This window comes from Brassica napus, chromosome A1 (assembly GCF_020379485.1).
Source record: "Brassica napus cultivar Da-Ae chromosome A1, Da-Ae, whole genome shotgun sequence".
NCBI lineage: Eukaryota > Viridiplantae > Streptophyta > Magnoliopsida > Brassicales > Brassicaceae > Brassica > Brassica napus.
The window spans coordinates 12,063,418-12,079,880 of NC_063434.1; the positions used below are offsets into that span (position 1 = coordinate 12,063,418).

Genomic DNA, 16,463 nt, shown 5'->3' on the forward strand with positions numbered 1-16,463 from the left:
ATATAGTAGAGATACAGTAAATTATTTTATCTAGTATATTTTTTATATATTACGAAATAATAAATATATATTGAATAATTAAAATTTAGTAACTATTGCATATATAATTAAACTGGTGCGAACATATAAATCAATTTTATTAATCCAAACAATATTTTTTCTATTTGATAGGATATATAATTAAATTTAAATGATATTAACATACATAGTGTATTTTTAAAATTAATGTCTATTAAATGATGATTTCTACTTATATGGTTTTTTAAACATTTGTATCTTTTATAGCAAAATTTTTAAATTACTGAAAACAAATTTTATTGTAAGATTAATAGTTTTTATAATGAGAAAAATTTGGAGAAATGCATTCAAATAAGAATATAATTTCAAAACTACACCCTTATTTAAGTTTTTGAAAATACACTTATATATCAATACTATTAAAACAGGAACATGCCCAATTGATATTAGTTGAGTCCAACTATTTAATTCCTTTATTTAAGGAACCATTAATTATTCGCTTTATATAATTAATATATTTTTTTAAACACTAACTACCGCATTATCTTTTCTTTGGTAACTGTATCTTCTAAAAACAGTTTCATCTTTCTCCTTTTTACGATTGTTATGACCTACTAAAAAATAAACCAAGTATTATAATATAGTAATTGATTATCTTTCTTCCTACAGATTAGTTACATAAGCAGTTACCAAAACAATATGAATCAATTTAATCTCGGCTAAAAAATCGTTTCATAAAAAAAAATTACTATTTTGATTTTTGAATGATTGCAATCGAATACTGGCTACCGGATATGTATATTTGAGTCGTTTAGAAGCCGTTTATAAGAAAAAGGCTAAGCTGTTAAAGAAACTCAGATAGCAACCATGGAGAAAGTTACATGAAACTTAAAAGCTGGCTTTAGGAGGAAGACAGTTTAATTACGATTGTGCCATTAATAAAATGAAAATAAATAAAAAAACAAAAAAAACTTTCTAAAATCCGAACACGAGACAAATTAGCTAATCACTAGACCTGAATATCTTGTGCTTTATAGTCTTATTGTCTTTAAATATTCCAATATAATTAGATTTTTATCTCAGTTTCATGAAATAAAAATTATTTGACTAATTTATTATGAAATTAAATTTAAGTTAATTTTTTAAAGATCATTAGATTTATCTAGGTTTTTATCGGGTCAACTATAGCCAGATCACGGTCAATGAAGAACTTACGAGGTTTTAACCATATTTTATGGAGTTCCTAAATAGAAATTTTATAATTTAATTCAAAATTGGAGATAATTTATATGCATATCATTAGATTTCTGTGTTGATCGTGGATTCTTATCAAATATGAAAACATCGCATAAAATATTATATTACAAATTAAGTTCAGAAAATTTTTTATAATTACTTTATATCAATATTTTTGAGTATATATGTTGGACTTAGTCGGTTTCAGGATCTAGACTTTTAGGTAGGTTCAACATTAGGTTTTAGAGTATGAATATTTTTTTAACTAATTATGCCAAAAAAATTCTGATTTTATTTAAATCTGATTACATATTTCATAATAAAAATTATTTGTATTAGAATGTTAAACATATTATAACCTGCACAAATTCAATACAATTATCAAAACCATTACTAATCATCTAAAACTATATATATTTTACACAAATATGAATATATGATTATAAAAATAAAAATATGATGCAAAGAAAAACACAAAAGGCAATTCTCTCAAATAGATTTTTTTTAAGTTTTGGGTCACAAAAATAGATTTCAAAAAATAAAATGACGAAAATAGACTTTTTTATTTTGAAAATTTTAAAATTTTTAAAGTTTTTAAAATTTGAAATCATACCCCCAAAAGCCCACCGCTTAACTCTAAACCCTAAACCCTAAATTATTAACCCTAAATCCTAAATTCTAAACCATAAACCCAAAAACATACCTCTTAATAAAATATTTTGGTCATTTTGATCCTTAAGAGCTATATTTGTGACAAAAAAAAATTTATGTGTATCCTACGGAATCTCTCAAGCACAAATATGAAAATTAATTTTTTAAAAGAAATGTAAACAAAAAATATACCCGCCCTTTAAAGGGCGGGTCAAAATCTAGTATATATCACATTACTAAATTGCCCAATCTTAATATTCTAATATATTGTTTAAAAAATGTTTTAAGAAAAAAAAATCGTTAGAAAAATCTACCAATTATCCCTTTTAATATATCTACCCAATATCTTTCCCATATTTTTTAATAATATCTTAAATTATTTTATTATTTTGAAAAAAAAGAACTCAAGACCCGACTCGTCTTCTCGTCTTCTTCCTTCCCGTATCTTCTCTATTTCTGAATTTTTTTTTCTTTTCTTTTTCTCTAATTTCCCAGTTTTTTTCCTCTCATCTCACTAAGAAGTTTGTTGATTCATGAATAAAATTTCAGTTTCTAATTCTAATTCGGATAATAACTTCCTGTGCGTTTTGCAAAAACCGAGACTCGCTAGCTCCACCATGTGGTTTGGACGTAGCAGCTCTCTGTAAGTGAGTTTGTTTTCTGGGTTTCGGTGGTGGAAGATAGGATCTAGCTTCGGACAGAGGAGGTAGGTTTGCTTGAGGCCGAAGAAAGATGTGAACTTGGCGATGAAGCAAGTGAAAAGGGAGTTGTAATTCTGTTCGTGTTTCTGCTTAGCTTCGTAGCAAAATTGTTGGCCGCCATTGATGTTGGGCTCCTATATGCTAGCTTCGCTGCTGTAACTGAGAGAGAGAGAGAGAGATAGAGAGAGAGAGGAGGTAGGTTTGCTTGAGGCCGAAGAAAGATGTGAACTTGGCGATGAAGCAAGTGAAAAGGGAGTTGTAATTCTGTTCGTGTTTCTGCTTAGCTTCGTAGCAAAATTGTTGGCCGCCATTGATGTTGGGCTCCTATATGCTAGCTTCGCTGCTGTAACTGAGAGAGAGAGAGAGAGAGAGAGAGAGAGAGAGAGAGAGAGAGAGAGAGAGATAGAGAGAGAGAGAGAGAGAGAGAGAGAGAGAGAGAGAGAGTTGCCTATCAACACCAGCAATGGATCCCCATCAAAAAGTCAAGCCATTAATTTTCTGATCCTTGTTTTTTTGTTTCTCTGGATGAGTCATCTCACCATTCGTCTGAGTATGTTCGGCATGCCATCTTATCCCTCCAGCAGTCTGCTTAGATTGGTACAATCTTTTCAATCTGTCTGTAATTGGTTGGTACCACATCCTTTGGTACGGTACCCTATTACGCCCTCGTCCTAGCGGTTTGAATCGTGACTTTTTGCAGAATCGACATTCTTCTAACTTCTCATCATCTCCCCAATAGATCATGCAATTGTCGATGCAAACGTCTATCATCTCCGAAGGCAACCCAAGACTATAAACCAATTGTCGATGCAAACGTCTATCATCTCCGAAGGCAACCCAAGACTATAAACCAGTTTCTGAATCTCATAATAAGAATCAGCAGACACATTGTCTTCCGGCAAATACTCTTTAAACAAATCTTCCCATGCATCCATGCAAATTTCAGGTAGATTGTGATCAATTTTAATATTCATCATTCTAGCATCCAACATCAATTTAGAAAGACCTTCTCTACAACCACTGTAAATTGGCTGATTCGCAGCATCTAACATTTCATAAAATTTTTTTGCATCTATGTTAGGTTCTTCAACTTCATCATGAGCTACAAATGCATCTGCTACCATATCATGAACCCTATCATAATCTACCATCTGCTCTTCCTGATGGTAACTATGTTCATTAGGCAAATGATCAACCGGTTCATCCTGAAATTTTTATTACTACTATTAGCTTCATTCCCATAGTTATAACATTCTCCATGTTGAAACCATATATAGTAATGTGACATGAAACCTTTATTTATTAAATGCTTCCATACATTTTTACGAGTTGCCAATTTTGAATTGTTGTTCGACAAGGACAGAACATCTTACCGCTTTTCTAGGCGACTGGTGTAGAATATGCTTGATGCATAAATGTCTCCAGCCCTTCGAGATATTCTTTCGTCACTCTCATGTTAGTATCTCTGTGCATATACATTCACTTCCGCAACTCGAATATATTCCCATCACCCGTAATTTTTTTTCTTTCACGTTTTTAGTTTTTTTTTTTTGGTGTGTTTCAAATGAAACACAAATGCCATACTTATAGGAAATTTTCAAAATTGGTAGGTGAAAATTTACTAGGAATTTACGAGGAAATATAGTTAGCTAGTCGAAACAAAAAAACATGTTTAAAACTAAAAAGTTGGTGCACTCGAGATATCAACACTAAATAGACGTAAAATATTTCGTCGTAAAGTTCTCGTTACAGATACGTCTACTTTACGATGAATCCTTGTTTCCTCGTTAAAACCATGTTACGTTGTGTCGGTTATAGACGAAATTTTATTGTCGTTAATTTACGATGATTTATTTTTTCCTCGTAAAGTACTCGTAAATAGGACATAAACTTACGAGGACTTTTTTTTCCGTTAAAGTTTTGTTTTCTTGTAGTGGCTTAAATTTAAGAGAATAGGTAAAGTTATATTAAAAAGATAGCATTTAATTTATTTAAGGTTAATGGCATTTGAATGTAAATATTAGGAAAATGTTAGGGTTAAATTCTAACGCGTGCTTCGGCTTTTGTCATTTTGTAGTCTTTAGAGCAACATTATTGGGGGTTTCTTGCTCTTAGGTTCTTAAAATACATGTATGTGTATGTATATATTATATATGCGTATGTAATTGCGGAGTTCTAAGCTTTACGGGAAACCCAACCGAAAGTTTCTTACCGTAAAGCTTAGAATCCCGCAATTACATACGCATATATATTATATACATACACATACATGTATTTTAAGAACCTAAAAGCAAGAAACCTCCAATAATGTTGCTCTAACGCGTGCTCCGGCTTTTGCATGTGGAAGTACGTTTTTTTTGGGAAGTACGTTTGTGCAAGCTCTTTGAATTCATTATTTTATAAAACCAGAATTATAAAAACTACATAGTGTTGAATATAAACGGTAGACAGAGAAAACATGAGTCTTGTCTTATTCAATATGGCACACGGTATAACATCACGGTTTAAACAAAAGATAAGGACATACAATGGACTATTTTAAGTTGGCAACATATATGCTCTTATATGGAGAAGTCTTACAAGGATATTGTAGCAGAAAATGGAGAGACAATAAGAGGGAACTTGCGACAAACATCGAGACCAGTTGCTTCAAGAAGATCAGGCTTATTATCCCCCTTTGGCCCTCCTTCGAATCTTAAGTTGAACCTCTTCACAAGGTTGGCCAATGTGAGCTCGACCAAGGGTAATGCTAAACCATCCCCAGGGCAACGTCTTCTCCCTGATCCAAATGGAAAATACTTGAAGTTTTGTCCTTCAAAATCCAAAGAAGAATCAAAATGCCTCTCTGGCCTAAATTTTTCTGCATCTGGTCCCCAAGTGGCAGTGTCTCGTTGGATTGCATATAAATTGATTAGAACCTGTACATGTTTTGCAAAGTATGTATTCTTAGAAAAAAAAACTTAGAAACCAACTTTACCGTTTAGAATTTTGTTTTGTAATATGCAAAGACTTTACCCTTGTTCCTGCAGCTATGTCATATCCATTTACTTTGACATCGTCACTAACTAGTCGGGGAATTAGTGGACCGGAGGGATGTAACCTAAGCACCTCCTTGATCACCATATTTAAATAGTTCATTTTCTCAACTTCTTTCTCAGACACATATAAATTATGCTTCGAAACAGAAAGAATCTCATCTCGGAGTTTCTTCATACACTCTGGATGTCTCAATAGCTCCGTCATAGTCCATTCCATCAGTGTGAAAGTTGTTGCTGATCCCGCAAACAACAATTCCTGGAGAAATCAATAAAACAAGTTTAGCTACTTTGTTTAGTGATAATCAATAAAATTTTCTTGAAAAATATTAAAATAGACTTTATTATACCACGAGGAGAATTTTTAAACCGGCTCTGTCAAGCTCAAATGGTGTTGTCTTATCTTTTTGAGTAGATAGCAATATATCAACAAAAGCTGACATGTCTTGGTCTGCGTCTTCATGTTCTTGCACAACTTTTTCAAGAAAAACATCAATCTCTTTATTGACTTTCTCCACTTTCTTATCCAGACCTTGGATCCAATCTATCCATGCCAAACTAGGAACGAATTCACCGAGAGGGTAAGTACCCAAAAGTTCATTGAATCTCCTCACTATGTTATTGGAATTATTTCCACCTTCCTCGCCACTATATTTTCTTCCCAATACAACTCTAGTTATTACATCGTTTGTAAGGGTGGTGAGGAGTGCGCTTAGGTTTACCGTTGAAGAGGAATAACTCGCTTTTGCCAGCTTGTCCATCATCAAAGTGATCTCTTCTTCTCTTATATACCCAAAGGACTGAATCGTTTTCTTGCTAAAGAGATTCAAAGCGCAGAGACTCTGAATGCACCCCCAATAAAAAAAATATAAAAATATTTAGCTTATGATTTTAAGATATAGTGAAGATCTAGTCATCCAAATTTTATAACAAAATAGAAGAAAAAAAAACATTAGAGAGAAGTCACATAATCATCTCGTTGCATGGATGTACAAAACTTAGATTTATATTTATGAAATAAGGTGTAAAGTGTTGATCTTATTAACGTACAAAGACAAGTATATATACACGAGAGATTTCCTATACACATCTAGATAATGACTAAGTCATAGTTATCTTTATCTCTAAACTCTATATGTTTATCTCTATACCCCCCCTCAAGTTGGAAGTGTAAGATTATGAATTTCCAACTTGGACAGTAGATAACGAAATGTAGTAGAAGGCAAAGGTTTGGTGAGGATGTCCGCAGGCTGCTCCTTAGTAGAAATATGCTCTGTAGTGATCAACTTAGCCTTAACCGCATCCCGAACAGCATGACAGTCATATTCAACGTGTTTTGTACGCTCATGGAAGACAGGGTTGGAAGCAATGTGAATGGCTGCCTTACTGTCACAAAACAACCTCATTGGGCTATCATGCTTGAGGTCGAACGAGACAAGAAGCTTCTTAATCCACTTGAGTTCTTTCAGTGCATAAGACATAGAGCGATATTCAGCTTCAGCTGAAGACATGGAGACTGTGTCCTGTTTCTTTGTTTTCCACGATATAGGACAGGAGCCAAGAAGAACAATGTATGCACTCAAAGATCGACGAGTAAGAGGACAAGCATTCCAGTCAGAGTCACAGTAAGCAGTCACGGTGAGGTCAGAGTCAGAGCGAAGGAGAATGCCTTGATCAGGTGAACCTTTGAGATATCGAACAGTTTGAAGAGCTGCGTCCCAATGAACTTGGAGAGGAGATTGCATGAACTGGGAAAGAATGTGAACAGCGTAGCCAAGGTCCGGCCGAGTAAATGAGAGGTAGATAAGTCTCCCCACTAAACGTCTGTAAGCCTCAGGTTTCGCAAAGTTAGGACATACTTGCAGAGCAAGTTTATGATTGAGGGCAATGGGAACAGGTGAAGGTTTAGCACCAAGCAAGCCAGTTTCTGCGACGATATCCAGGACATACTTGCGTTGAGAGATAAAAATTCCTTCGTTACTGCGAGCAACCTCGATACCAAGAAAATATTTAAGCTTGCCCAAGTCTTTCATGTGGAAACACTCACTTAAGTAGTTCTTAAAACGCTGCAGAACAGAGAGATCATTGCTGGCTATGATAAAATCGTCAACGTATACTAGAATATGTAGACTCGTAGAGCCTTTAACAAACGAGAAGTGAGTGTAGTCGGCATTGCTCTGTGTGAAGCCATATTTGAGTAATGCCGTAGTAAGCTTAGAAAACCAGCAACGAGGAGATTGTTTGAGACCATAAATAGATTTCCGTAGCTTACAAACTTTAGTAGGATCAGGGTCCTCAAACCCAGGTGGAAACTTCATATAGACTTCTTCTGCAAGATCTCCATGTAAGAATGCGTTGTGGACATCCATTTGATGAACTTCCCACTTCTTGGCAGCCGCGATTTGGAGAAGCATACGAATAGTTGTAGGTTTAGCGACAGGAGCAAACGTTTCTGTATAATCAAGTCCCTCTTTTTGTCTGTTGCCGCACGCGACAACACGAGACTTATGACGAACCACGTTGCCATTGGAGTCATATTTATACTTGTAGATCCATTGACAGGCGATCGGCTTCTTTCCTGGAGGTAGGGAAACAACATCCCAAGTGTGTTGTTCCTCGAGGGCATTATATTCGTCAGACATAGAATCATTCCACACGTCGTCAAGAGAAGCTTCTTTGTAGCTTCGCGGTTCGACGTTGGACGTTATAGCCGCAAGAAAAGCCGTATGTCCTGCGGAGAAGTTAGCTCGAGAGAGATAATCAGAAATGGGATAGGGTGTACCTGAGACCGTGATCGTAGGACCAGGAGAGGAAGCCGATGTGTCGAGAGAGGGGGGTGCAGGAGAACGAGTAAAGTTGACGACGTAGTCTTTGAGTAGAACCGAAGGTTTGGAGACGCGTTGTCCACGTCCAAGAAGTTCAGGAAGGCCTGGAGATGATGCAGCAGGGGGTAGGGACGGAGTGTGAGCGGTAGGGGAGAGTGGCTGAGGTGATGGGAGAGTGGGAGAGGACGGTGGAGAAATAGTATCTATATTAGAAGGAGGTAATGAAGATGACGTAGGTAGAGCTGTAGGAGATGTCGGAGCCGTTGTAGGAAGTGCTGGAGAAACAGTAGATGGTGGTATATCCCAGTCGTCGACAACTGGATCAGGTAATGGCATAGTGGCTGGTGGAATATCAGTATCAAGTGTACAGCCAGGGAACTGATCTTCAACGAAGATGACATCCCTACTGGAGAAGAATGTATTAGCGTCTATGTCATACAAGCGCCAAGCCTTTTTCCCATAAGGATAGCCAACAAAGAGGCACCTGCGACTCCTATGTCCGAACTTGTCTTTAGTTCGATCCCGCCGATGAGCATAAGCCAAACACCCAAAGGTTCGGAGAGAATCATAAGAAGGATCCGATCCAAAGAGTAAACTGTAAGGTGTCTTTCCTTGTAGTAGCGGTGTTGGAGTGCGATTTATCAAGTACGCGGCAGTGAGAATGCTTTCACCCCAGAACGTTACCGGAAGATTCGCTTGGAACAAAAGAGCTCGTGCAACATTGAGAATGTGACGATGCTTGCGCTCCACGCGACCGTTTTGTTGAGGTGTGTCAACGCAAGAGGTTTGATGCAGAATTCCTTGTTGTTTGAGGAACGAAGTAAGTACCATGAACTCGGAACCATTGTCCGAACGAATTGTCTTTACAGTCTTGCCAAACTGTTTGTTCGACATAGCGCAGAAGTTTTTGATCAAGCCAGAGACCTCAGACTTTTCCAACATCAAATAAGTCCAAACAGCGCGAGAGTAATCATCCACAATTGTTAAGAAATAAACTGCGCCGCAGGAGGCAGGAGTGCGATAGGGACCCCATACATCAACATGAATCAAAGAAAACGGTTCCAAAGCTTTATTACTACTCTCATGAAAGACAGAACGAGTTTGTTTGGAACGAAAACAAATATCACACGAATGTGTGTCATCTAAAACAACTTTAGTATCAGAAAACGCTGGTAATGTAGAAAGCACTTTAGTAGACGGATGTCCAAGTCGACGATGCCATAAAACAGTAGGTGATATGTTGTTCCTGCGTGTTTGATTTGATCGTGCAACTGTGACTCCTTTGTAGTAGTAAACCCCCTCTCTCTCTTCACCGGCTCCAATCAGGGTCCTCGTAAAACGGTCCTGCAGTAAACATAAAGTGTCAGTAAAGATCGCAATGCATCCAGTTTGTTTAAGAAGTCGAGCCACCGAGATCAGAGTGCAATTAAAATTCGGAACAAATAACACATTGATGAGGAAATAATCCTTGCTCAACGTTAGTGTGCCAATCATTGTGGCTTGAGAAGCTGTTCCGTCCGGAAAGGTGACTGGAGAAGGAGTAATCGGAATGACGTCGTGTAGTAAAGACAGGTCTCCTGTCATATGGTGGGAAGCACCGGTATCTAAAATAACATCAGAAGTATGGATTTTACCAGAGATGCGATCGACTGAGAGCTGACTTTGTTGATTTTGAAGTAAGTTGATCAAAGCCGTAATTTGATCTGACGTAGAAGAAGCAGATATTGCAGCTGATGCAGATGTAGGTGTAGAACGACCGCGGCCACGTCCACCAGAATTGGAGAAACGACCTCCACGGCCTCTGTTGCTTGGACCCGAAGTGCCTCGCGAAGCAGAACGTTGTTGTTGTTGTTGTTCGAGAAACCATTCCGGGTATCCATGTAAGAGGAAGCATTCAGAGGCTTCATGTCCGGTGCGCTTGCAATGCGTACAAGAACGATTAGCATCGCGATTGCGATATGTAGTTGCAGCAACAGAGGAAGGTAGAGCTAGGGAAGAAGACTCTGTTTTAACAGAGAAACCAACGGCGTCTTGTTTGATTTCATCAGACCGCATGTTGGTGAGATGTTGCTCAGCTCTTATGATGCGAGAGTAGACTATGTTGAGGTCTGGCAAAGGATCTTCGTCGATAATGAGGGACCGAATAGAACCAAAACGAACTCCATCCAGTCCAAACAAAAACTTGTGAACCTTAGCATCCTCGCGCTCCTTCTCAAGCTCAGTAGACGCAGCACACGTGCATGGTGTAGTAGACTTGAATGTTTGTTGCTCTTCCCAAAGTTTAGAAAGTCGTCCGTAGTACTCAAGGACAGACTGGCCGTTTTGCTTACAATTAGTAATCTCATCTTCTACAAGATGTTTACGGACACTGTTCTTGACAGAGAAGCGTTGCTTGAGTGACTCCCACAGTTTGGAGGCGTCGGCAACATGAGATACAGTAGAGGGAACTTTTGGATCAATGGAGGTGCGAATCCACCCAACGATCATAGAATTAGTAGACATCCATCGCGCAAGATCAGGGTTAGTCGTCGGTTTTTGTATAGTACCGTCGATGAAGCCTATCTTTTGCTTGGCTTGAAGAGAATTCCATATCTCAACTGCCCATTCAGAATAATTGTCCCCTTTAAGTAACACAGGAGTGATAAGGGATCCTGGATTATCTGATGGATGTAAGTAGTAAGGATCAGAGGATCTCTCTGCAGAAGAAGAGACCGTAGTAGAAGAAGAAGTAGTAGAAGAATTTGACGAAGTCGCCATTAGAACAGGTAGTAATGTAAGCGGAAGAAAAGAATGAGAGAATCGAAAAATTTAGGTCAAAGATCGATTCTGCTCTGATACCATGAAACCTGGCTCTGATACCATGTTAGATTCGGGTTTATTATGGGCTTCCAACTCAAAACCAATTGGCCATTAGTGGATTGGCCCTAACCCTTTATATATTACTTAATGTCCCATTGATTTTCCAATGTGGGATACATATCCCTTAATACCCCTCCTCGAGATGATGGCTCTTATCGGCCAGAAATCTCGGAACTTTAAGACAGTTATACTCGGTCGAGCGAGTCAATTACGACCTATATACCCGGTCGGGTAGGGTTAATATTAATTAGGGGTTTAACTTATTAGAACCTGGCTCTGATACCATGAAATAAGGTGTAAAGTGTTGATCTTATTAACGTACAAAGACAAGTATATATACACGAGAGATTTCCTATACACATCTAGATAATGACTAAGTCATAGTTATCTTTATCTCTAAACTCTATATGTTTATCTCTATAATTTAAACGACGAAAAACTTACCTTAACCTGCCTCCAATATTCTCCATAAGGGGCAAATGCCAAATCTCTCCCACTATTAAGAAGTTTATCGACCATTTTTGTTACCGGGCGGTTGGAGAACTTTAGATCGTGTGTTTTCAGGGCGTCTAGGGCTGTATCGGCTGAGGAGACTACAAGGGTGGGGACACGACCGAAGTACAGGATCATGAGTGGCCCATAGCGGTGGCTGAGTGAACAGAGGGCGCGGTGAGGGTGGAGACTTAGCTGGTGAAGGTTCCCGATCACCGGAAGCCGCCACGGAGATGGTGGTGGATTAAGTTTGGTCGTGGTGGTCTGTCTGAGAAACGATTTTAGGAACATAAAGGCTAAGAGGGTTGTTAAGGAGAGAGAAATTAATATAATATCCATCTCGATCTAACTGTCTATGATATTTGATTTCAAATTTTTAAATCTCGTTTGGATTTTGAGCATCTAGTCTCCTTTGCACTTCGTATTTATATTAGTATTTAGGTTGGGTCATATCTCTTTGATTGCCATATAATAATATCGTAAATATTGTCGTTGGATTGTGGTTAGCTTTCATTGTAAGCAAAAACAATTCATCTCTTATATATTAAAAGAATAGCAATTTTAATATTTATTTTAATAGATTATTTACAAGTTTGCTATTTTACTGATGTACAACACCATAAACTTCGTTAAATATCAAAATTAATAATCCTTATTTATTAGAAAAATTATAAAAGTTAACCATTTGTACTTATATAATATAGTTTGTTAATACATTGTAATAGACTTTCTATATTAGTGAACGTATGATTTTGTATATATATATATATATATCTAATTTACAATATATTTATATAAAAACTTAATTGTAGCGGATTTATAAATGGAAATACCAATATGTACTTACCTAATATATCATGTCACATGTCAATTAAGCCTTTTTACAAAAAAAAAAATGTTACATGACAATTTAGTAAACAAAACTTCATGTTCTATATCAATTCTGTAAATTACTGCCGCATAACTTGGACATAAGTTATGGTGCAATCCTCTATATATTAAAAGAATTTTTTTTTAATAAACAACTTTACTTTAGTAGTTTATTCACAAGTTTAACATTTCGCTGATATATACCACAAGTCTAGAAGCCTCCTCAGCTATCATAATTAATAGTCCTTTATTTACTTGAAAAATTATAACAATTTCCATTGGTACTTATATAATATAGTTTGTTATACATTATAATAGTCTTTCTATATTAGTGAACATAGAATTTTGTAAATATCTAGTTTACAATATCTTTATATGCTATAAAAACTTAACTGAAGCGGATTTATAAAGGGTAATTCTCTCAAATAGACCTTTTTAAGTTTTTGTCATTCTTGCTGTCAAAAAAAAAAAAAGTTTTTGTCACAAAAATAGCTATCAAAAAAATAAAATGACAAAACTATCACTTTTTTATTTTGACAATTTGAATATTTATTTTTTATTTTTAAAAATTTGAACTCATCCTCAAAACTCAACCCATTAACTCTAAACTCCAAGGGTCTAACTGGTGACCATTATAGGAACATTAGGAATGAGTAGGGGAAAAATAGAGAAGAATAAAACTAGAGGAATGAAAAAAAAATTATTTCTTATCAATTTTAGCGAGGAACAAATTTGTTCTATATTTCTTTAAAATAAAAAGAATGCAAAGGAAAAACTATTCGTTTTAAAAGGTAAAAAAAATTAGGAATAACAATGAATGCATTATTCTTTTTCATTCTTTAGTTATAAGTTACACCCTAAGGGTATAAATGCATATTTACTCTTCAATAAAATCTCTTTTAGTCATTTTCCTCTTTGAAGATCTATTTTTGTGAAAATAAACTAAAATGGGCAATCTAAGCGAATTTCTCATTTATAAATGGAAATACCATTATATAGTTACCTAATATATCATGATTTAGGTCAATTTAGTAAACAAAACTTCATGATTTATGTCAATTCTGTAACTAATGTTGTATACTTGGACATAAGTTATGGTACCATATTTATATATTTCTCATCTAATATATGTATCAATAATTAACATACCACTAGATGATAATTCGCACGCATGCGCGGAGTGAGTTCTTATAATAATGTTTGTTTATGAAATTATTTAAATATTTTGCAACACTACAATCTTTATCGATTATAAAATGATGAATAAAATGTAGTCTCTAAAAATATCATCGTTGTTGAAGAGTTAAGGTATTACATCTCATTTTAATTATTTTTAAAAGGAAATTAAATTTTACGGCTGACACAAATCACCAAAACCAAATATGCAACATCGATTGTATAATGACGAAAGGGGCTTAGGTTTTTTGCTCTCGATTTGTTTACTAGTGACTCCATAAGTGATTTCATTTTCTACCTTTATAGAATTGTACTTTCGTTCTCGTCTTTGTTTTATTGATATGAGTTAAGTTTCTTTTTTTTTAACTTCTTTTATGAATTCAGTGAATTACATAACTGTCAATTAAAAAATTGGACATATGTAAAGATTAGTTTCACTCCATATACATATCTAAGAATCAAAATTTTGAAAAACAAATCACCAGCAAACTATATTAACAGGTTAGTGTTCAAATCTAATATATCAAGCTATTATAGAATATAAATGCAAGCTATTATAGAATATAAATGCAAACTCGAAATATAAATGTTTATCTAGTGTATATATTCACCAACTCAGTCTAAAAATCATCTAATTAGAACAACAGAACAAATTACTTATTTCACCAGTTCGGGTAATACCTGAATCCGAACGGGTAATATCCAAACCCGAATAGATATCCGAAGATAACCAAACATAAGTATACTTAAGTCTATATTTCGAGTTTATTTCTCTCATTTTATTCAAAATATTTATATTAATGATTCTTATTACTCAAAATTAGATAATATACATATAATTATGGACAAAATCATTTGATACTCACTTAAAATACATATCAAGTTCTTGTTTTGTTGCATTAACAAAAGTTGCATCTAAAATTTCAAAACAAAAACTAAATTAGTCTCTTTCTATTTTTAAAGTTTTATTTCCAAACCTATTAATAGTTTAATCTCTTAAAAATTAAAAAAAAAACAGTTAAGATAATATATATTTTATATACAAAAAACTTAAACAATGAATAACTTATTTATTTTTTCTTCAAATTTTAAATATCTGAACCCGACCCAAAATATCCAAACCCGAACATAAAATACCCGAACCCGACTCGAAGTGTAGAAACACCCGAACGGGTTCTATACCATTATGCTGAAATATCCGATACAAACCCGAACGTGTATCCGAACGCCCACCCCTATGATATATGATCATTTGTATCTTGCTTGAAAAAAAAAAGTTAAACCATTGATCACAAATTTTTAATGTGGGACTTTTACCATTTTTAATGATTTATAGTCATTTTTTAAAATTCAAAATATAACATATAAGAAAAAATCTAATTGTTTTTTATTATATGTTTAATGTGATTGTTTAGTTTCATTTAATTGTATAAAATTAAACAAAAAAGAGAGAGGTTAGAATTTTTTTATAAAATATTTATTATTCATAATCATTAATTGTTATATATATATTAACCATATTAGGTAATTCCGTAGTTTTTATTTAAGGAAAGAAAAAAATATTTTTTTGTACACTATTAATTGATTTGATAGTTAGTTTAATAAAAAACATATTATATGTTTATATGGACCAACTTATTTTTCTAACAATTCTAAGAATCATTTTCGTGATGACACTTGGCTGCGAAAACAAGTTGTAATGCTCCAGGATTAATATATAGGGGATATGTATATGCTTATAATAATTAACTAGATTTTGACCCGCGCAGGCGCGCGGGTGTATATTTTGAAAAATATGTTGATATTTGTTTTTCATGTAATTATTAGGATTTGGAAAAATGAATCCGAGGAACATAACCGATACCGATCCAAAGATATAGTACCATACCCAAACATAAATTGATTAAATATTCTAATTATTCAAAATTTTGTTATTTAGAGAACCGAATCTGATCCGAACCGAAGTATTTGGTTATCCGAATTTATCTAAAAATAGATTTATATACTTATATATATTAATTATTTTTAGATTTAACGTATATAAAACATCAAAAATGATACTTTTAAATTGGTTTAAATACTTGAAAATATATATAGATAGTCAAAAGTAAATATCTGAAATAGTTAAAGTATACTCAAATCACCAAAAATACTTAAAATAATTATTGATTTCGTATCCAAAATTTTAAATCAAGCCAATTGATATGTTAAGCTTAAGTATTATGACATATGTTATTCAAATTTATACGTAATATATTATTTTATTTATACATTTTGAGAAATTTAAAATATATAATGATTTAAGACTTTAAAAATAATTTAAATTAGTTATCCAAACCCAAACCAAACCCGCAAAGATCCAAATCGAACTCAAACCAAAATTTAGAAACATTCTAATAAGGCTGAAATCTTTGACCCCGAAAACTCAAAATACAAACCGATCAGAACTAAACCCGTATGGGTATCCAAAAGCCCATCCCTAGTCATTATTATATATCGTATTTTATCATCATATAATTAATCGTATTTTATATGTACCATCATATAAGTAATCATATAATTAATAGTATTTTATACATACCATCATATAAATAATTACA

The 16,463-nt window shown here is 34.3% G+C and overlaps 1 protein-coding gene across 1 annotated transcript; it reads right to left on the minus strand.

The window, feature by feature from the left end:
- Positions 1-5,017: 5,017 nt before the first annotated feature.
- LOC106369198 (cytochrome P450 71A16-like) lies at positions 5,018-12,231 on the minus strand. Its single transcript, XM_013809309.3, has 4 exons — positions 11,770-12,231; positions 5,992-6,483; positions 5,622-5,900; positions 5,018-5,524 (listed from the first exon to the last, which is right to left on the minus strand). Exons 1-4 carry the CDS (start codon positions 12,154-12,156, stop codon positions 5,183-5,185), a joined length of 1,500 nt encoding a protein of 499 aa, XP_013664763.2. The 5' UTR covers positions 12,157-12,231; the 3' UTR covers positions 5,018-5,182.
- Positions 12,232-16,463: the final 4,232 nt, after the last annotated feature.

Excerpts from the sequence above, each read along its gene's own strand:
- LOC106369198 (XM_013809309.3), bottom strand. The coding sequence starts at position 12,156 with ATGGATATTATATTAATTTCTCTCTCCTTAACAACCCTCTTAGCCTTT. Across the intron at positions 5,901-5,991 it reads GTTTAAAAATTCTCCTCGTG|GAATTGTTGTTTGCGGGATC; the intron begins GTATAATAAAGT and ends TGATTTCTCCAG. Across the intron at positions 5,525-5,621 it reads ACATAGCTGCAGGAACAAGG|GTTCTAATCAATTTATATGC; the intron begins GTAAAGTCTTTG and ends AAACATGTACAG.